Raw genomic sequence first — 23,380 nt, 5'->3', positions numbered from 1 at the left:
GTGTCCTGGATAAATTACACGTATGGTCACCCTAACACATGACTTCATTTGATTTATCAGCATCTTAATTCAAGTCCCGCCCTCCTTTTTTTCTAATTTCAGAATCCATTTCACTTGGATATGTCACGATGGGAAAAATAAGACAATCGCTACCCCGTTTTTATTGTGAATTTAAGTTTCCAAATTAAAATTCTTTTCACATCTGCTGTTAACAGTCCTGATGATTTTTGCTTCATTTTGTCATTAAACCATTTTAACAATGAGAAAAATGAAAAAGTTTTAAAATGAACCCTGCCAAGAGCGACTTGTTAGATGAATAGAGAGTTCCTTCTCTTGATTCACATGGATCGTACATGAGGTCCTAAACCTTTGTTCACTGCGGATGTGGCTTTTGTATGGTGTTCTTAAATTGAATCACTTTAATAGCGACCATTAACTTTAAACCTTCTGAATCCAATAATGTTTTATTATGACACCAGTCTTCTCCACAGCAGGTGTTTTGTGCATTTCCAAGAAAAATCTTCTGAATTGTACTTAGGAATGCCATACGTGTGTTGACAAAAGGTTTCGGTGACCTTAAAGTCCCCTTGAACCGTGATCGACTTTACTTTCAAGTGACGTCATAACAACAAGTTAGTCATTAACTAGAATGAGGTTAAACAAGCACAATTTAAACACAAGGGACAGCTGTTTAATATATGTATTTGCATTTGAATAGAGCTGGGTGACCGCTTTCAGGCATTTTTGGATAAACAACGCAACTCCGTCGTCTTCTTCGTTGGATATCTCCTCTACTGGTCACGGTAGTAGGTCATCCGTGTACGTTTCAAATACTATAAATTTGGACATTACTTACCTCGCCTACACTGTAAAAAAGAATATGCTGGATTTACTTTATTTTATGTATCATTTTTGCGTCAACCTTTTTTATTTTAAGCAATTTATGCAATTGGTTAAAATGTTTATGTAATACTTAAAAAAAAAATGGATGCAAAAAATATGCACTATATTTTTAAGTAAATCCAGCCTTTATTTTTTCCAATGTACTGCTTTTCACCTACTATATGGTATGGAAAAGAAATTGACATTTTCGGACATAAATATCACTCAAGGAAAAAAGTGGGCGTGGCTTGTATTTTCCACTCTGCTTTGATTGGATATTAAAAAGTAGGCGTTTCATTTAGAAATAGATCTGCAGCAGACTGACAGTTGGAGGGGGCGGAGTTAACAGATGCTCCACCCGAGCCATCTAACAAGAGGGTTGACGTTCATTTGCAGATTTTTTTATCGGGTTAGTAGCGCAAAAGGTCATGGATTCGAACCCAGGGAACACACATACTGATAAAATGTATAGCTTGTAATGCACTGTAAGTCACATTGGATAAAAGCATCTGCCAAATGCATAAATGTAAATGTACCAATCACTAGGTACTTCTGTCCTATATTTCCAGGCCCGTTTTTAGGCATAGGCAAACTAGGCGCTTACCTAGGGTGCCACCAGCTTTATAAGTTTATAAAGGGTACATGAATAAAAAAATGACTTCATCATGGATTAATATAATAAACACTGCAATATTACATTAAAAAATAAGAATGGTCAGTTATGATTCATTAGGACTAAGCTATTTACGTAAGTCACAGATGAAGGCTTTCAAACGAAGTGTGGATTGTATACATCCGTCTCTCTTCTGGAAGTTGCAGTATATCATACCAAATAGGTGGCCATGACGTTTCCTCCTCGCGTGAGGGTTTGAAGTCCAGACGCGTTTCATGCTCGAGTCGATAAATATCGCAAATGTCTTTAATGCAGTTTGCAGGCGAAAGCAGCAGGGCAGTAAAAATGAACAGTTGAAGGAGGGTTTTTACACGCGTTGGAACGCAGACGAGCAACATCTCGCCATATTGGCAGCGCAGTAAAGTGGAAAGATTTCCGCTGCGCTCTGAAAGTCTGCCATGCTTGTCCTCAGACACGCAGCGGCCTGCTGATTGATCGAATCTCATCATGTAGTGTTCGGTTTGAACAGAAGGCTGTGTTCATATCGCTCATGCCAAGAGTCTTTGAGCATCCTCGTATCATTTTCTGCAGGTGTTCAAACTCTATCACTACTTATACTAAAATGAGAAGAAGGTTCATGTATAAAATCAAGATTTATTAACTTAGTTCAGGTGGTTGGTTAAGAAGCATCACTTCAGCAGTGCTTTGGTTTGTGTGTTTTGTGTTGTCTCTGTACAAGAGAATATGCGAGAAAGATCGGGTGATAGTTGTGTGAGATTTTGTTGCTTTAATTATCACATGGTGTGATTCAGTATCTGCATTGCTGGAGATAACAGCAGTATTTGATCAATGCATGTATTGTTTTATATTGGGTAAAAGGTCAATTGTGCCCTGCTTACTGTAGTGTTTGCTACTATATATTGTATAGTGTGCATTTCACTTATTTGAACAATTTTCAGCTTTGACTTCCTCATATGTATTTTGGAGGCAGAAAAATAAAAAATATATATATATACACTGCAAAAATTACTATCTTGCTTAGTATTTTTGTCTTGTTTTCAGTACAAATATATACAAATTCTTAAATCAAGATACATTTTCTTGAAGAGCAAAATGACCTAAGAAAATATAAAATGAAAATATAAAATATAAAATATACACTTAAAATTTAAGTGAATTAGTCTAAAAATCGAAAAATTCTTAAATCAAGATACATTTTCTTGAAGAGCAAAATGACCTAAGAAAATATAAAATAAAAATATAAACTTAAAATTTGAGTGAATTTGTGCTTAAAACAAGCAAAAAAAATCTTTGAAATCTTTTTTCTTAAACACTTAATTCAAGAAAAATTCAAGAAAATATTCTTACCCCATTGGCAGATTTTTTGCTCATTTATAGCACAAATTCACTTAAATTTTATATTTTATATTATTTTCTTAGGTCATTTTTTCATCAAGAAAATGCATCTTGATTTAAGAATTTTTAGATAGTTGTGCTGAAAACAAGACAAAAATACTAAGCAAGAAAGTCATTTTTTCAGTGTAAACTAACTAGCTAATTTTAGACAACTAAACATAAATATAGATTTTTTTCTTTGCTCTATTTGTGGACAACAGCTACCCTCCCGAATTTTTTTTACAAAGTCTTCATGTCAGATTCATTAAATGGTGGTACCAAACGCAAACTACTGCCAACATTTAGTTTGGATAAAGAGGAGTTGGCACCAAAATTTGTGAGTTTATCCTGTTAAATAAAAATTTTCAACCATCTTATCTCAAGATCTTATCTTTTTCACACTCCAGACGCTGCTTCTTGCATTCATTCTCACGCTGTATAAGTACTGTAGCAGATCTTTCTGCAGTTGAAACGAGAGCGTGCTCAGGGTAATGAACGTGGAGCTGGTGGCTCTACTAAAACCTCAAGATCAAGTAGCGCAGCATTAATGATCCCCTTTATTTCTTACGTACCTTTTTTGAAGGCCAGAGAGTTCTGCTTCATAATGTGCGACGAGATCTAAAAGCTTTTCTTTAGTCGTTGCGTCTAATAACTCCTCAGAAGGAGTCTGGACAAAAGCTTCAGCGGCAGTAGCCATCTTCAGGATGCATGGATTTATAGCAAAATGAATTTTATAAAAGCCAAGCTCAGTGCAAAATGAACATCTCCAAAGAAAAAAACAACTATTAAGGGGCAGTTTCACGGACAGGGTTTGGATTAATCCAGGACTAGGCCTTAGTTATATTAGGACATTTATGTAGTTTTACAAAAACAATACTGGTGTGCATCTTGGGGCAGAACAATGGCACTGATATATTTAGTATATTTAGATATGTTAGTTTAAGAAGAATTATAAATTAAGGCAGCTCAAACATGCATTTAAGCCTGGGACTAGAATAAGGCCTGACCTGGAAACTGCCCCATGATCTCTCAGTGCTCCTAAAAAATTGAAATAAAACCACCCGTCACTATTGTAAACCCTAATCTTCAGGTAATTATGCACTCAATCCCACAAGTTTGGAAAAGCTACCAATTAGCAAGCAGACTTCAAACCTTTCATACGCCCCCGAGATAACTGCTATTAAGCCCAGAGCCAAACAAAAGCAACAAACTAAAAAAATAAGCAAGACACGTTCTTTAGCTATATAGGATTAGTTAATATTTCTAGATGGCAAATGAGCACTGATGGACTAACTAAGCCAACACAATTATATTTGACACTGAGCAAGACTAAACTTGAAACATTTATGCATTCAAGTTCAAGCAGGTAGGACGTCAACCAAATGTTTTGTATTAAAATTTTGACTCTTAAAAATCCAATCAGACCAAACTATGTTTTAAGTTGTTTACAGTTTTGCACCTATTTCAGCGCTCATGGAAACTTCACTATACGCCATATACTCATTTCCATTAGGTTTCAATAGATGAATGATCCAGTTTTGAGTTTTTCATTTCTGCACATGAGTCACAGTTCTTGTGCATCAGTGGTTCTTGACTGCTCATCAGACGTGAGATGTTCAGCTCACCTCCAGCTAACAGGTTTGATTTGTTAGTGCATTGACCTGAGATGTGGCAGGTCAGCAAAGTTTGGACTTCTCCATCACCCAATTCCTCCTGGCAACAACAGGTTTACATCATATACTACTGTATATTACATACTATAGTTTCATAACCATCCATATTTACTGTATTTCTCACTCTCTTTATTAAAGGGGACATTTCACAATTTTTAGCTTGAGTTTAATATTTTTAACTTGTGCAAAGATGCGTTTGAGGCGAATCGTGGGTTTTTTCTCTGCCCAATTCGCATCTATTCGTGTTTTGCATTGATTTTGTATGTACTTGCACAATTCTTTGAGTTCGCATTTGGTGTGTATGCCCCATAAGACTTCTCCACAGTACTGTATGTATACATGCTGTATATACAGTATGTGCTACTCTTTCAGATAGCTGTCAATAAGTTTTTACCTTTTTGAGATTGAATACTGGTGGATTGTGTTGTTGGCAGGGGATTTTGTGTTTACTAATTAGGGTGACCGTACGTGCCATTCTTCCCGGACGCGTCCTGGCCAGGATTTCGGGTTCGCCTTCTGGAAGTCGTAATTTTTGACCGCATACGTCATAGATTATTATTATTACAGAAAATCAACCATTACATTTTCAGGTAAGAATGAAACTACGATGCTGTCAACAAATACGACTTCCGGAAGACGCACCGAAATCCTGTCCAGGACGCGTCCGAGAAGAACGGCACGTACGGTCACCCTAATTACTAATGCAGCGAGATATGTGATATTATCAATCAACCAATGTCTGGATTTGTCTTAGTATGTTGTACAACAATTGGATATTGGGAAGAGTTAATTGTCATGTATATATTATAGCTATAGATGGCATTGTTGTAAAGGGAGAATCAATTATCCAGCAAGCCGCTGTGGTTTTAACCTCTGTGGTTTGGAAGATCTTAACCCCTTGTGCTCAGATAAGCCTCAGATTTCCAGCTCTTACCCCGGTGTGATGCTACTCAGGGCAAAGACTAAGACCGGCTGTACCCACAGAGTGCTTCACGTTTCCCATGGCCCAGTGCTGTTGTATTTGTTTGTATCATGAAAAACAGCCGAGTCAGAGGATGTTTGCGGGTCAGCAGCTTCATCATTTAAATGGTTATTTTTTTTACATTCATTTTTTGAGATGGCAGATTGATCACACAATCTTCGTCTGAGCTAACGCGTACAAAAGACTCTAGATCCGCGTTCTGTTCCGTTACTTTGATCAAATACAGCCGGTCACAAGAACAGACGGCAAGAAATATCTCTCATCCTTTAGTTCTCTAGATATTTTCTTTGTCTCTCTGTTAAAGGTTTTTTCTATTACTGCTGAAATATTGATACGCCGATAAAAGTGGATATTTTCTGTGTGTGCTTTATTCGACTCGGGCAGAAACTGAAATGAAGAAAGAGGAAAAATGCAATATTGCAGGCCGGCATGCGCTATTCTCATGTTTTACGACAAATACCTAATGAAAACCCCCGCGGGAGTGATAGAAACCGGTATTTAATTAAGACTTTATAAAATATTTAACACACGGATGATGGAGAGGGTGATTTTGACTCTGTCCACTGCTGTTTAGAAGATTTTGCCGTGCTGCAGAAGATGCATTAAAATAGAAGAGAGAGAGAGAGAGAGAGAGAGAGAGAGAGAGAGAGAGACTCAGTCAGGCAAAGGAAATCTTAACAGTTGGTGAAGCATTACAACAGTGCTGCAGTGTAGCTCTTTGTACATCTCCATAGCTCACGCTAGACTTTTAGGCCCAGTGTACACCTGGTATTAGGATGCGTTTTGGTCGATTGGATCACAAGTGGATGACTGAGACACATTCCCATTCACCCCTTGTGTTTTAATCCGTCTCTTTTGTCTCATCTGTCGTGATTACTTCGAGGGGATGGTCTATGGGCGAGTCATTAAAACACAAGTGGGATAAATTACAGGTTTAAGTTGACTCACACTAACATTATGTAAGAGTACCAGTGCTTTTGTTGTCAGTAAACATGCACATAGTTTTGTACATGTATATGTAAGGCCCTTCTGGGATATTTCAGAGCAATTGATGAAATAACCTTGCACAACTTTCAAACGCTCGCATAATGAAACAAAAATGTAAGTTTTATCAATGAAGATAGTGCTGTGCACTGTGACCTCACACTAGAGGTCAGGACCGATGTAAAAACATTGTGCTTGGTACATCACGCATTAGGTCAGTAGACAGAAGCTTCTACACCACAAAAGCAATCTTGTCGAATGCGTTTTTGACTACCTCTAAATGTGGTCAAAAGTGGACGAGCTCAAAACATTGTAAACACTGTTTACACCTATATGTAGCGTTGTCCACTTGTGATCCGATTGACCAAAAAGCATCTTAATGCCAGGTGTAAACAGGGCTCTTATGGTACATTCACATGAAAAGTCAGAGAGCAAGACGGGATTGCAAACAGCACATCTAAATCATTTTTTACTCACATGTGTGTGTCACTAAAAGTTCTCCAGACGCGAGTGTTTTCTTTGTGCTTCCGTCAAACAGTACACACGACGAGCACACACGACACATACACAAACACACGAGTCAGGAAATTTGATGCGCTTTTGGTATTCTTATAAAAGAAGAAATGTTTTGTAGCCAAAAACATGGTTGCACTTTTTTTTAGTAGGTATACATTCTATTGAATTTTTTTTATAAATTCCCAAGTAAACCTCATCATGGTTTTACTACAGAGAAAGTTACATTCATGTTACATTCCTACAAGCTCATTATGCAAGTCTTTTGTTTCCTCAGCTGTCAATTACAGATTATTCAGGAGCTTTCACACCTCTTCGCATACAGCCTTTCCCAGGAAAAAGTATCTTAGAAATTGTAAATCAATATATTGTTTTATGTGAATGAGTAGGCAGAATGATTTTCACATAATTTTGAAAAAAAACCTCTAGACTACTACACTCTGTTTTGGGAAAACATGTTTAGAATGAGTTTTGTGGACTTATATCTGTGACTTAAACATTTTGCTTTTTCAAAAACCATAGACATAAAGAGTTTTCTCTCAAAAATACAAACATGTATATAAATGATGCTCATATAATATTGTAGCCCAGTTTGTGCTGATCACGGTGTTATGAGATTTTGCCATTATTGCGTTTTAAAGCAACTGAAAAAAGCACAAATGTCAGTGCAGGTCAAAACTTCTCTAAGGCCCTAAAACCCCTTAGACCCCATGGAGTTAAGGATTTTTCCACTTTCATTAAAAATGCAGATCATTTACATCATTGATCCCATGTCAATCAAGATGTTTATGTTTTTCTTTGTTCAGTCAAGAAGAAATGCATTTTTTGAGAAAAACATTCCTTTCTCTATATGGTCTTTGGTGGACCTTAACAGTTTACAGTTTTAATGTAGCTTCAAAAGGCTCTAAATGGTTTCGCTAGATATAGGTCTTATCGAGCCAAACCATCGTCATTTTTGCCTAAAAAAATGTAAAAATTAACTTTTAAACCACAACTTATCGTCTTGTACTAGCCGTGTGATGCGCCAGCGCATGTTACATAATTTTGTGAAAATGAGGATGGTTTGGCTGGATAAGACCCTTATGCCTCGATTGGGATCGTTGAGAGCCCTTTGAAGCTGCATTGAAACGTGGAATGTTTTTCTCAAAAAATGTATTTCTTCTCTACTGAACAAAGAAAGACATAAACATCTTAGAGGACATGGGGGTGAGTAAATTATTCGAATTTTTCTATGAAAGTGGAATATTCATTTAACGCTTCTCATTAATAGGCGACATCATGCATTGCCAAACTGAATTGTGGATCCGTCAACGTCTCGTCAATGGTGTTGCTCACAGCAAATATTGAACATTTCTCAACTTTTCAAATTCCAGTGTCGTTGTCAGCTCACGCAATAACAATGCAAATAACCTAGTGCAGACTCTTATGAGACAATTATGTTTTAATGCAAGACTGGAGAACAAAGGAGCATAAAAATGGAGGAAAGATAAATCATTGCAGTGGATAACACTAGAGCTACACAAGTGTAATTTATGCATATGTTTATTGATGCAGAGCTATGGCGTAGGTTATGCGTTAGCTGTGCGTAGCCTGACGTCCACCCCGCCAAAATTTTTACAACCCGTCCATTCTACGCAGAATGCAAGTGCTATGATTGGTCCACTAGAAACCCTCCCATCAGGTAAAAAAACTGTGTTGCATTTTTTCATAAGGGTTTCCGATTGCGATGGTAAGAACAAAGCTGGGCCAAGTTGAGGAGTGATTTAGCTCAAAATGCTGCAAAAGTTGCTGTCTATTTACCTCCATCACTGCTGGTCTTCTCAAATTATACACAACAAACTGTTTCTTATTCTTTGTTTGTGGGTTTACTCATAGATATGTATAATGGCTAGATGTCCCGCCCGCGCTGCTGGCCAACGTCACTGGAGTGGAACGTCCACATTTGGCGGCCATCTTACCACGGGCAGTTTGCTCACTTGTAGCATTGAGTTTTAATGGTGCAGGTACTTTTAAATGACCATAACTTGCTTCATTTTTACATGCGTGGATATTACCTACTAGCGGTCTGCATGTGTAATTGCACGTTGACGACAACACAGAAGTAAATAAAAACCAATGCGTCAAGGCTACGCCGTAGGACCTACTCACAACTATAATGAGCCCTTAACGCAACCAAACTGGCATCCATTAGCTGTCAAAACAAAATCTTTTGTGTTGTGTTGTGGTCCACTGTGATTGACAGTTGTCACAATCAGGTCCGCCAAGCGTTAATGCCTTGTGTGATTGTACCCTTAGCTATGCTATAAAATTTATTTTTAACTTTGCTATGAGACATTTTACACACACTGTACAACCATGGAGTTTTTACAAAGCATTAGAGAACTAAAATGTTAGATTGACATGCTGATGTCGATGATCAACATTTCCTGAAGTTTGCAAAAACACTTTCTTCTTTATTTAAAAAGTACATCATGGTATATATAAGTGAGATTCTTGATTTTTTTAAATCATATTTTAAACCACAAACAAGTGCATGTAGTGTTGTTTTCTGTTTTCAGTGGATTTGTATGTCTTTTTTGCGTCTATGCTGTCGATAATGTCTAGAGTTTATGCACCTTCCACATTAGACAAAAGCCCTGGCAGCCGTATGTCAACAGCAGAAATTTGCTTTTAAATAGCCATGTCACAAATGCCAGTGAAATAGGATGGGATGATTTGAATCGTGCTTTCACAGAATGACATGTCTTGCAGGGAAGAACCAATAACGAGTCTGGAGCGAGATCTCATGGGAAGGTTGAAAAGAGAGACAAGCAAAGGCTGTCTGAAACCAAAGACAGCTGTCTTGCTCTCTCGCTGTACAGTCGCTCGATGAGTTTTGTATGGAAACACGGCACGGCACCATAACATCACATCTAATTAGGCGGAACAAATGCAAATGAGCTTTAGACACAGCAAGAGTTTATTTCATAATTGCAATGCCTTGTTATCAATAGCAATAGAAACTAACATTTACATTAATGCATTTCCCAGATGATTTTATCCAAAGCCACTTACCGCAAAATTCAGTTTATACTTTTTTGAAGCATCAACCTTTGCATTGCTACTGCACCAGTTGAGTTACAGGGACACTAGCATTAATAATAAAGTGAAAATAATATCAACTCATTTACAGTACTTTGATTCATCATACATTACAATTACACTGACTTGTTTGGCATGTTATGTACTTTACCTTACCAAACTCTGTATAAATCTCAGCCGATTCTGTTTTTAATCGACAGATTCACTCTGATTCAGATGAAGGTGATGGATCTATTAAGTACACAATCTCTGGAGAAGGTGCAGGAACGATCTTCATCATCGATGAGGTCACTGGTGATATCCACGCCACGGAGAGGTTAGATCGGGAGGAGAAGGCTTTCTACACGTTGCGAGCTCAGGCGAGAGGTCGACAGACTGACGCACCGCTCGAACCCGAGTCAGAGTTTGTCATCAAAGTCCAAGACATCAATGACAGTGAACCCAAATTTCTAGAAGGGCCTTATATCGGAAGTGTGGCAGAACTTTCTCCTATTGGTAAGCTTTTAGTATTTATGATGGCTGTGTAAAGATGTACTTAATACACTATTACCATATTCATATCTCAATATGTACATACTAGATCTTTTAAAAGTGTTACCTTTAAACAACAATGTGTTTGTGCTATTAGATTTAAAATTCTTAAAATTTAAATTACATTTTTTATTTACATGGTATTTTTGAGGTACCTTGGAGTATTAAGCAAAAACGTTTTACTTTTCAAAGGGCCGTCTGCCTTTGCGTTGTGAACACAGGTTTTGTTTCAGGTGCGTCTAGTGCACTTGCCGTGCGTCTACACTTAAAGGGATAGTTCACCCAAAAATGAAAATAATGTCATTAATGACTTACCCTCATGTCGTTCTAAACTCGTAAGACCTTTGTTCAACTTTGGAAACACAGTTTTAGATATTTTATATTTAGTCCGAGAGCTTGTTGACGCTTCATTGAAAATCTATGTACGGTATACTGTCCATGTCTAGAAAGGTAATAAAACATAATCAAAGTAGTCCATGTGACATCAGTGCGTCAGTTAGAATGTGTTGAAGCATCGAAAATACATTTTGTTCCAAAAATCAAAAAAATTACGACTTTATTCAGCATTGTCTTCTCTTCCGCGTCTGTTGTGAAGCGCACGCGCAAGACCAAAGCCACGTGACTGCAGTGATGCGGATGACGTGCTATCTGGTGCGCCCCAGATGTTTTTTTTCATGTGCCCGGGCTTCGTTTACAGTCTAAGGGAGACGCACGCTGTAAGTTTGAAAAAAAATTCGCAAGCATGTCTGAGGATAACACGTCATTCGTGTCACTGCAGTCACGTGACTTTAGTCTCGCGCATGTGCTTCATTAGTCATTAATGACATTATTTTTATTTTTGGGTGAACTATCCCTTTAAAACAAAGTTGAGCGCGACTTGATACGAACAGTCTCTAAAAGGAAAAGGATCTACAAATTGTAATTCTTTAAAATCTAAGTCATAGATGTGACAATAATCATCATTATTGTCTATTGCAAGAGTAACAAAAATCTATTTGATGCAAAACGAATGAGTTTATTGGGAAAAAAAGTAAGTTTCATATGAATATGATGTTTTCTCAAGTAAAACAAAAATTTGAAAATCTAAATATATTTGCTCCTTTTTTTACAAAAAGTACCTTAAGTTATCTGGGAATATACTGTACATAATTTAAGTAATTAAATGAAGATAAGGATGTTTATTTTTCCATCTGTTTCATACTTGATAAATACTGCTTGTGTATTGTACATACAGGTAATCTCAAGACCCACCATTTATATTGGGGAAAACAAAAACACATTTGTTCCCTTTCATTTTTGTAGTTTTTGAATAAATGTAATTAAATAATACCTTATGGTAGGGCTGGAAGTTTATAAAATCATGATTGTTTAGTCTACTGTATTTGCTCTCAAGAGGTAATGATTTATTTGAAAAATACAATGAATTACAAGGCTGAAGAAAACTAGAAAACACTTTTTTGTCTAAAAGTGCACTATTGCAGACTTACTGAGGATTTTGTGAACTAAAGTGGGCTGATCTAAGGTATAAAACTCCAGGGTTAAAAATCAGTCCCACTCCAGTCCTGTAAAGTACCACGGTATTACCATCTGATACCACTGTATCACAGTCATGTCACGGTCTTCTTGTGTAAGTGTTGTATTGTGTCAGCTCATTGTTGTGTGTTTGTGAGGATAAAAGATGTTTAGGTGCAGGTTACAATAATGAAAACACTGCAGCTCTGCACGTCCTGATTGAAATTAATTCCTGCATCCTCAGCACATCTGTGGCCGAGACTCACAGCTTATTGACACCGGAGAGAGAAAAATGAATGAGAGAGAGAGATCCCCTGTAGGTTTCTGTAGCTTTCAGTCAAATTACACATTAAGAAGTGTGTACTTCATGTTTAATACATTAAACAACAGTGCACTTAATGAAATAACACTCCTGCTTAGCCAAGCATTTCCTTTGTGTTTTCTTCTATTTATTATATAATATTTGGTGTCAGGAACAGCACAGCGAGTAATGGTCTCATCGTTAGCACCTCTGCAGTAAGGTCGCCAAACTTGAAATATCTGTATTAAATATTTGTTAAGATGAATAAAAATAGTTTCGTTCATGCAGTGAAACAATCATGTGCATATCAGGAATCTAATGTATTTTTGGAGCACTTATCCAAATGTGTCTGGCAACCCTCGCTTAAACCCCATTACATGCATAACAATGACAATGCATTACTCTGATGGAGAACGTGGCTACCTGGTGTCCCTGTAGTGCTATAATTTAACATTGCATTAGTAAGCAAAGGTTGCGAGTTCAATTCCCAAAAAAACTAATGCATATTGATGAAAACAAATGGTGTGCATAGTAATAAGGCAAATATATGAATTGCTGGATTATATTTAGCATATTTGTTCAAATGTAAAGGGTCTTTTTGTAACCACGCATGTTATCTGGTTAATTGTCACACAGCAGACAGCATGCATTTGTAGAGAAAACTCGACCCATTCGATTAAATATCTAATCTGTGGAAATATGAAATTTAATCAGTTCTGTTCTGTCTTACCACTCCAACAGAGAGCATTCAGCTATATTAATAAAAACGGTAATCACGGACAAGCCGCTGGCACATTCATTTTCACTTACAGTCTTTGTCATTTTCTGTTTCTCTCTGGTGGATTCACTTATGCACGTGGCCTTCAGCTCGCCCGTGAAGTTGCATTTGTTTGCATATTATTCACATGCTGGAGATGTTATGGGTTGGCTAAACCAGTAAAGAGCCAGTGGAATGGAGCACAACGACGTCTCGCGCTGTCCGTTAATCATATTAGCCAAGCCAAGAAGGATTTTGTTTATTAGTCTGACAAAAAAATCTGCATTTTAAGTATGCATTTAACATTTAGTGAGAACCTAACTATGTGTTTTTAAGATTTCATCTTTGGTCTTTCAGTAGGATTCAGGATTCCTGTTGCTCAGGGTTGCTGTGAGTTAAAGATTTCTCTCACCTCACACTGGGCATGAATGAGACCTAAGAAGTTAAAGGTTTCTTTTTCAAAGCAGCTGGTGTCAGAAATTCTGCTTGGAAAATCTCTCATAGACTTTTGTTATGGAGAATGCTCATGGTGGGTTCAGGATGGTCTTTTTTGACAGTAAGCTGCATATTAAAGTAAGTATCAAGTATGCTCATAGATTGGATTGGCATTTCTTGATGTTAGATTTTTATTAATTATTGATATTTTTCTTATTTTTACTTCTATTAAATGATCATAATGTGTTTTTCAGTGCTGATATCTTTCAAGCTAATTGTTTAGTGATTAACAGATTATTATGAGTTAGGTGAACGTGTGCTATTAAATTTACCATCAACCCCTATAAATTATTAAAAAGAATATTTGCTTGAATGCCAAACAGATGCCTACAGAGAGATTTGCATGTAAAATTAAATACATGATATGATACATCAACCAAAAGATTCAGTCCAAATAATCTTAGATGTTTAACAGTCATGCAGGTAAAATTGTGAGTATCTGATAGACATTAATGGCATCACCTGTTTGGTTTAATACTGTAGGATGCACAAATACTTTTAAAAAGCCAGACTGTTGTTTGTTTTAAATATATCTAGCTCTGGAGGAAAGAAAGACTGAATTGTGAATTATTCACTTAAAGACTTCAGCATAGCCTGCAATCTTTAAAACTCTTTCAATGCATGCAAAAATAATGTCCTTGTACGAGTCGTGTGTTAACATGATGATAGAGGAAATGTTCAGAATTCTTTGAAATGATTCAACATAAAGGTTTTTGTCAGATAAGAAATCTCAATCATACACACTACTGTTTTATTTCAACTGGTTTATATTTCTGAATGAAATATGCTAAGAAGCAAGTGTAAGAACAGTATTAAACTTTTAGACAAGTTCATGTTTTAATCTGTGGTTCTGTACCGAATTAATAGAACCGGATTATCATTGTTATAACAACCAGCATGCGTCAACACACGACACAATCATTGCAGTCTAAAGCGATAGTAGCTTCAATATATGACGTTCTACATACATCCCAAGAAAGTCTAATGCAGAATTCACACCAAATGCAGTAAAGGCGGCAAGCACGAGTGATTTACATGTTAAGTTTAGGCATCCCGCGGAGTCGCAGAAGCCCCTCCCATGATGCGAATTTCCACACGAATATCTCGGTGACTAGAATTTCACACGCAAATGAAGCGAGTAAACTCGAATTTTCAAGCGCCCAACTATGCGCAAATAGTGTGTTTTTGCCGCCTCTACCGCAGCTGGTATGAATGCACCATAAGTCTGGTAAATAATGAAATAATGGCAATACTAAATGAAGTTGTGCTCTTAAAAAAAAAAAAATTAAATGTCCATAGTGTTTTATACATGCATTAACTTCACGCAGGGTTTTACATTGAGGGGATACAGCAAACGCCTAAATCTTAGGTTTAGGATTACGGTAATTTACCGTAGATGTTATTTACTGGCAAGAGTTTGTTCAAAGTTGAATAAATTTTAAATATTAACAAGTCTTTGTCTTTACAGAATAAAACTATACAATAACAGACTCATGCAAAGCACTCTGGGAACCAGAAATCATCATCAACCTTTTTCTGTTTTTTTGCTTCAGATTTTGTTTCCCAAAATGTCCCGCTTGATGCTGTTCTTTTAGTCCTACCCTGTAAAGACAAAGACTTAAATGTTCATTTAACCTTGAACAAAATGTTGCCAGTAAAAAACAAATTTAAATCTACGGTAAGTTACTGGCAACCCAGCTGCAATTTCTACCGAATTTTTTTACGATGCATGAGATGTTGGGTTTAGGGTTAGGTTTGAAGTAGTATTAGGAAAAAAACAGTGCTCATCCAGCGAAATTTCACGATATTTCCCCATTTGCTGTGTCATTTTAACATTGTGGTTCTGTGTGATTTAGACAATGTCAAGTTACGCCCCTGCTTCAGTTATGCCCGTCTCTGTCTTGCACTCAACAGACAAACCCAATCACAATTCAGTATGCAAATTTTAATTACGCAAATGCTGTTTTTTAAACAGTGAATAACCCACATCTTGTTTCAACCCATGGTTGAGTAAAATATAAAAAAAACGAATTGTTGGGTTATAAATTAATCAATAAATCAATGCTTGGTTGTTGTTACCCAACCATGAGTTAAAACAACCCATCAGCGGTTTATTTACAGTATAACTCAGTGGTTGGGTAGTCCATATTTTACCCCAAACAACCCAATATATGAATCAGTAAGAGGCTATTTAAATACTTTTCTAAAGCCTGAAATTATATAGAATATATGAGGTGGTGATCCAAGTCCCTCCTTTAATGTAACTCATGTTATTTTTGGAGAAAACCAATTGAATTTTTCTCGTCAACAAGCTGCAAAATTTCACCTGTCAATCGTGCAGCACGAATGGTGAGGGGTGAGCTACACACCAAAGTTCAATAATCAGGGTGGAGGGTTTATCCCAATACATTTTTAAAGTATGAACCCACAGTATTAGTAAAGCTTGACTTAGGACATCATGTATGCGAATGAAGTTATGTGTGTCACGCAGTCTCATAGTAGCGCTCGATCTCTTCTAAACTGCCGAAGTGATGAGTGTTTGTAAGGGAAACGCTTGATGGATACGTTTGGTTAGAAGAGCTCTTGACCACTGATGGAAAAGTATAGGAGCTGGTTTGAATCTAGACTTCTAACCTGGTGTTATCTGTGCTGATTGACACATGAAGATTCGCTGTCTGGACACAGAAAAATGAAAGCTTTGGAAATTGAAACGTTACTACGTTATAAATAGATCTGGTCAGCGTTCCAGACGCTTCAGTCTACTGAGATATGAAGCCACATTTAAAAGGGTTGCTTTACAATGCCCTATACCCTACCCAGTCTCACAAAGTTTTGTGATATAGTATTTTTTTGATTCTTTTTTCGTGCTATTATCACGAAATTTCGTGTTTTTTCGTGATCGTATAACGAATTCCTGTTTTTGTGTGATTATCACGTATGAGTTACTCATCTGCTTTTTCCTATTTTTAAACCATTGTCGCTTCGGTTTAGGGTTACATTTGGTGCTTGCATTAGAATGTCACTTTATATATTGGTTTAGACTATTTTTTTCTGATTTATTTTTTTATATGTCGCCTGGCGTTAGGGTTAGAGTTGGGTTTGGTTAGGGATGTCTTTTTATGTAAATCTAACCCTAAACCGAAGCGACAATGGTAAGAAAATAGGACAAAACAGTTGAGTAACCAATACATGATAATCACACGAAAACAGGAATTCGTTATACGATCACGAAAAAACACGAAATTTTGTGATAATAGCACGAAAAAAGAATAAAAAAAATATGTGACTATATAACGAAATTTCGTGAGACTGGGCTGCTATACCTGTGACTATTAAATGTATACTGTACATAAAAATATAAAATATTGTTGTTAAAATTAATGAGATAAATAGTTTTATTTTTCATTGAAAGAGTAGTTATTCATTAAATTTAAGGGTAGAGTCTAACTTTTTTCATGTTATGTGTACATGATGTATTACACTCTTAAACAAACATAAAGGTGCTTATACCACTGGGCAGTTCAATGCTTTATTCTGATTCGTTGAGAAATGCTCCATGTTTTTTTTTTTTATAATTTTTTGATAAATGTATACCTGATCTGTCTTAAAGAAATGTTTTAGCAAACTCCGCTTCAAGTCGTGCCGCATTACCACTTTGGGTGTGCATTATCTTTCAATAATTCAACGGCCCATCGTCAATTAATTCTTACATAATGCACACCTGTGGTGTAACGGCACTCTGTGTCAGTCAGTGGTCGTGGGCGGAGCTTTATCACTGTGACATCACATTAACAAGAGAATCAAAACAGCATTTCTAATAAGACTGTTTTGGTTTAATGAGAATTAAAAATGGTTGGATTTTTTTATTATTGTAGGGTTGTTGTGTTCACTCACTGCCAACACACATTTATGTCCAAGCACCTTGTAAAAGTGGATTTTGCATAATAGGTGCCCTTTAAAAGTTCTTTAATCATTCAGCCAAAAATGGCATTGTGAAGCATCATTATATTTAAGAGTGTATGTGAAGAATCAGAAGGACATCAGGTATTTCATATCTAAAAGCACTTCATTCAAATATTCACATTTTGAGAAGGAAGCACATTCTGATCTATTTAAAACAGACATGCTTTAATATCTAAAATGAAAATCATTTTGCTTTCACTCGGTGTTAAATTGAATAAAATTGGATTGATGCCTAATCCTCTTCTGCATGTATTTAGCGTATACTTAGATTTTCAGATTTACTGCGGTAAACGCTGGATGATTTCACCTCGGCCTCAATCCATCTGCATTAAGATAAAAATGAACGAAATAGCACCTTAACTCTGGCTTCGATACTTTAGGTTATGTGTTTGTTTAATCCCTGATGTGAGCAGTAATAAAATACTTGTCCAATGAAACACCCTGTCTGGATCTTCACCGTAGTATATGAAAAATACCCCATGCTAAACCTTCTGGGACTTTCTTTAAGCAGACCATTGAGTTTTATTAACCAACTCTCTTGTTTTTAATCTTTAGTCATTTCTTCTCCTCATGTTCTTTATTTTAAAGTGGGACAGTGAAAATCAAATCAATTGTTGCAATTGAGAGAAATAACTTTTCATGCGAAAACACTTTGGCTTTTATGGGGCCCCTAAACGCTTTATAATGCGGGTGATTTTGGGGCCGTGGGTGCAGACGACTCTGGCAGGGTTAAACAGAGGAGAAAGTTGAATCGTGCCGGGATGACAGCTTTAACATCTCAGCGGCATGCAGTGAAACACAAATCTCCTTTATGAGCTCAGTTTTTAAACGGCTGTCAGTCTCAGCGATTCAGACCGGTCGACTGCTGAACACAGACTGGGTTCACAATGTTAGGAGGGTCACAACTGATCTACAACCTTTCTTTTTTTGATATTTCAATGCACAAATCTTAAATGTTGTGCCTTTAAGATCTGGTTTTCAAACAAGATAACGTAATACTGTGAGGAAAAAAATTACATTTGCAAGTTAATATGAAATATGAAAATAAACTGCAAATGATTCAGGTGCATTTGCACGTAAATCTTGGCACTATGGGTTACGGTGCAGCGGCCTCCAAAGTCCAGTCCTCCATAAAACCGACCACATTTAAATTAATTTTACATTAAGAGGTTTTATGTTCTCTTATATCTTAGCGAATGCATTTTTCATTGCCTTTTTACAGTGCTTGCGCTTTGAGTAAGGCAGAATATCTCTGCTTCTCATCTAAACAGCTTTATAAGCACTCTTAAGAGCTGCGGTCATCAGGGATGATCGTCCAAAGTAAGATCACTTGCCAAGTTAATCACAAGACTACGAACAAGCCCAGGTGTCTCCGAAAACATCCACAGCTGGGGGATATGAAGTGTTTCCGTGATATCTTATTGTTTGATTTATATGTTATGCTGGCGCCAGTCGGGGTCTGCGTGAGGAGACGCTACAGATGGAAAGTAAACTGCCCCGGCTCGCCCTACACTCGCCCCGTATAATCCACTTCCACCCACCTCGTGTCGCTCCGCAAATATTAGCACGAAATGCAGGACGCTGTAGGTGAAGAGGGCACGACTGCTGAACTCTAATGTTGTATCTGAGATTGCTTTCTGAGACTGTGTGCTTTGATACTCGGAAACTCAGACAACCCGACACAAAAACATCACTGCTGGGTGAACCTCACATACTGTGTAGTTATTATACATTTTTTCTCACAGTTTAATGCAGAATTTACAGTGAAAGCCTTTAAATTAAAAACTTATCTGTGATTGAGAGCTTTAAATATTAATGACTGTGAAACCATTTCAAGTTTATCGTATGGTGTAAAATTTAAATTTTAGACACATATCACAATTCAATTATTTAATTTGTCATGCTTTATAACATTCATTAAACCCTTTAGGAGATCTCTTAAATATCTCAAAGACCCCAGTAAGCTCACATGTTTCTCAACAATGTCTGAAGTGCACAGATTTCCAAAGACACCAACGTCTAAAATCTCAGTATGAAATAAAACATTTAACTCATTCGTCACCAGCTTTTTTGTAAACAATTGCCCGCCAGCATTTTTTGTGATTTTCACAAGTTTCACAAAATGCCTTCCAGGAAATTTTTCTTCAAAAAATATATAAACATACAAATATATCAAATGAAAGAACAGACCCAGAAAAAAAATGGGGAAAAAATTATAATCCTATCTATATTTTTTTCTGCTTATAAACTCTTAAATATGGGTATTTGTCTTAAAAAAATTTTTTTTAAAAAGCTGAAATAATTGCACTTTTGTGAAGGAATTTCTTGTTAGAGATCAGATTCAGAACGATTACCAAAACATAGAGTTTAAAATAAATAAACAACATTTTCACTTCAATATTTCATATATTGTTAAGTGAGATAATCGCGATATTGCATGAAAATTCTTCAGAGAGACGTTTTCTTTTTTTTAAATGCAAATGTTTTCTCTTAATTGACGAGATAACTTGTTAATGGTGGGGAAAGAGTTAAGGAGCTCAGATGCACAAGCCGCTAAATGTCACCTCCATCAAAAATGAGACACAATATTGACCGAATGCTCTCGGCATTAGTGATAACATGGTATGAAAATTTTACATCACAGTTATAGTGACCAAAATCACCATTCATCATCATTTTGTGAACAATTTTTAGAAATGTTAACAAAAAGTACTGATTCAAACCAAACTTAAAATTTATTAAACATATAAGTGCACTTTTGTTCACAAACATCAAATAAATAACATTAATCATGGTGCATTTGGGGTCGTGTGATAAATGTTCATCTAGTTAAGGACAAATCAGCAAGTCATCTGTGAGAAATTGGGTGTACTTTATGTCTCACACTGTAAAAAATACTTTGCTGCCTTAAAATGTTTTTGTTTAATCAACTCAGATTTACAAGTCATTTCAACTTACTATTATTTATCTTGACTAGAGATCAGTTGTTATAACTACAGGTGAGTTGTTATAACTTATAAAATTAACTTGATGTTTCTCAACTATATTTTATAAGTTGTGACAACTCATCTCTGTTGACATGACTTGTAAATGTGAGTTTATTAATCAAAAAAATTTAAGGCAGCAAAGTATTTTTACAGTGCAGGAGTAAAGCTGCACATGTGCTCACAGCAATTGTGGAAGAAACAAAATGAGTCGAAAGGAGCTTTAAACTCATCAGATCACATCATTTAATGGAAAATAAATAGAAATGTCCCTAAAGGTATTGTGATTTTTTTTTGGATTTGTCATCACAAACACATGGACATGAATGAAAGTATTTGTTTCATGTTATTGCTTAAATTGGTTGATGCTGGACAGGAGTTTTGAAGCCGTGACACTAGCACAATTAAACAGTAATTAAAAAAAATGCTGTAATACTAACCGTTGGACATTTTGTAGGGGTCAACCATTAAACCGGTAATCGTTACATCTCTACTTAGCACAAATTATACGTTCATCAAATATTTTTGCTTCCAATCTGCTTAATCATGGCCTCAGGCTATTCAGAAATACCGTTTTGTTTGCAGGGTCCATTAAGAGTCTGATAATTTTTTTTTTTAAAGAAAACATGCCAGATCTGAGCTCTTTATTTCTTTGAAGAGTTTTCTGAAACATGGTGCAGAAACCTTTTATATTTTAATTGAAAATTTGTTTAGCTATTTTTAAAAGTAGCAGACTTTTATGCGTTCAAAGGAGCAGTGATGTATAATACTTCAATAGATGCTAATAATTACCATATTTATGTACTACAGTATTTACAAGGTACTTAAAGGCACACCATGTTCAAATATATTGTACAGTATTTCAAAAAGAAAGTGTTCTTTCATGATGCATGCCCACAAAAGTCACTTTCACTTTCAAAACACGGTAATACTGTGGTATACTGAGAACCCAGCGTTGGGTCAAAAAGGGATCATTGGGTTTTCATTTAACATCTAGGACCAGATTTACTAAACGGGGCAAATATGCACAAGAGCGCAATTCCAAAAAATCTGTGGGTTATTTACTAATAAATAACACAGGCACAACAGCAGATTTCCATAATGACCACCGCAATTCACAAAGAGCAGCGCAAATTAGTTCAAGGTCACAAATAATCAGAGCTGATGAGGTGTGGGTGATCTACTAACACCTGATGCACTTGAGTTCAGCACCACGGACATCACAGCTGAAAATTTGCGTTATGAAATCCCAGCTACCGAAACCATAGTAAACTGAAAATTCTGCATTCCAAAGAACTGTTTAATGTTAAAATAGTCCTCTGGCTTTTATCACGCACTCTCTGATCTCTGTGATGACTCTTTTTTTTACCAACAACTGCAGCCATTTCATGCACAAAATTATTTAAGACATGCTTTTTTCCGGCATTAAATAATGGCACAAATACCAGTCACACATATGCAAACATTAGTAAATCCAATTGCATGAACCATTTAAAAATCTCCTCCTATAAATTTTGAGTCTGAAAGTGAAACTTCTAGGCATGCATACTCAAAAAAAGTCAGTCGTAAAAATACGACAGATGTTATTTAACCCGAAAATGATGGTTTGAGCTGGCGCAAGCTATTAGTAAATCTGGCCCCTAGGTTGGTTTGTTTCAACCCAAACTGCTCACTGGGTTAAATATAAACATTTCTGGGTTAATTTAACCCAACGTCTGGCTGTGTCCCTTATTGATCCATTGAAAATAATCAACATCAACAAAATTGATTATTCCATTTTGTCTTCATTTGATGGAGGCGAATGCTTGCCAATTTATTGAAGTCTATTGTTGGATATCATGCACATCTCAAGTGTATTTTTCCTTTATTCATTCTCATGAGCCGCCGTGAGAAATAAATCCCAAACTCTAATGAGCTCTTAGTGAATGTGAGACTGTGCATTAATAAGAGATGATAGTTTGAGCGTAAACACAATAAAGTAACATTTGCATTTATATAGTTTTTCAGAAGCGGCATTTCTGGAGTCGGACGGCTTCCGGCTGATTATCACCTGTGAAAAATTAAGATAAGCAAATAATCCCATGAAAAGAAATGACTTCTTCGTTTCTACCCCCGGGTCAGTTAGTGAAGCCCGAAGCAGTCATGCAAGAGAGAAACGCAATCTTACATTACATATCCCAGTTTTAATGCAACGCAGACAGTTTTTCAAGTTTTCCAAGATGTGCGTGATCTTTCGGAAATGCGTATGAAAACATAAACGAGGTTCATTTAGGAAAATGGTTGGCAGTTTTATAGTGTTGAATAGACTGAGAGTGCACACTTCGTCTCAACAGCTCCATTAGGCAAACTTATAAAAAAAGAAAAAGCAAGAAATCCTCATCCGACCGTCTGGTGTTCGCTGTAACCCAGGGCCGTGGAACGGAGGATGAGAAAAAGCAAAAGCTCTCAGACGGATACCTATCTGAATGTTTGGCTTTGGCAAAAGCGGTGAGCTTTAATGATAACACATTGTCCTGTTGTGTTATCTCCCGTGGGAGCCGGCATCTGTGACACAACACAAACAACATTCTGACACTTCCTGTTAATTAACCTCATTAGCATAGAGATATAATGTGGCCGAGCGGTGCGGTGACAGGATCCGTGAGCGACTGCTACCCTGACCTTTCATGGACACCAGCAGCTGTCACCAATTACCTGCAGACCAATTGCCCTGG

General features: G+C 36.6%; 1 protein-coding gene across 1 annotated transcript in view; it reads left to right on the top strand.

Moving 5' to 3' along the window:
- The window catches only part of LOC129450493 (cadherin-22), a 182,875-nt gene that overhangs the window by 93,203 nt on the left and 66,292 nt on the right, over positions 1-23,380 (top strand). The window contains exon 3 of the mRNA XM_055213308.2: positions 10,324-10,618. Coding sequence (XP_055069283.2) covers positions 10,324-10,618 — 295 coding nt within the window. The remainder of the gene's footprint in view (positions 1-10,323; positions 10,619-23,380) is intronic.

The sequence above is a fragment of the Misgurnus anguillicaudatus genome, chromosome 8 (genome assembly GCF_027580225.2).
Source record: "Misgurnus anguillicaudatus chromosome 8, ASM2758022v2, whole genome shotgun sequence".
In the NCBI taxonomy this organism is placed as follows: domain Eukaryota; kingdom Metazoa; phylum Chordata; class Actinopteri; order Cypriniformes; family Cobitidae; genus Misgurnus; species Misgurnus anguillicaudatus.
This window is presented reverse-complemented; position numbering and strand designations above follow the sequence as displayed.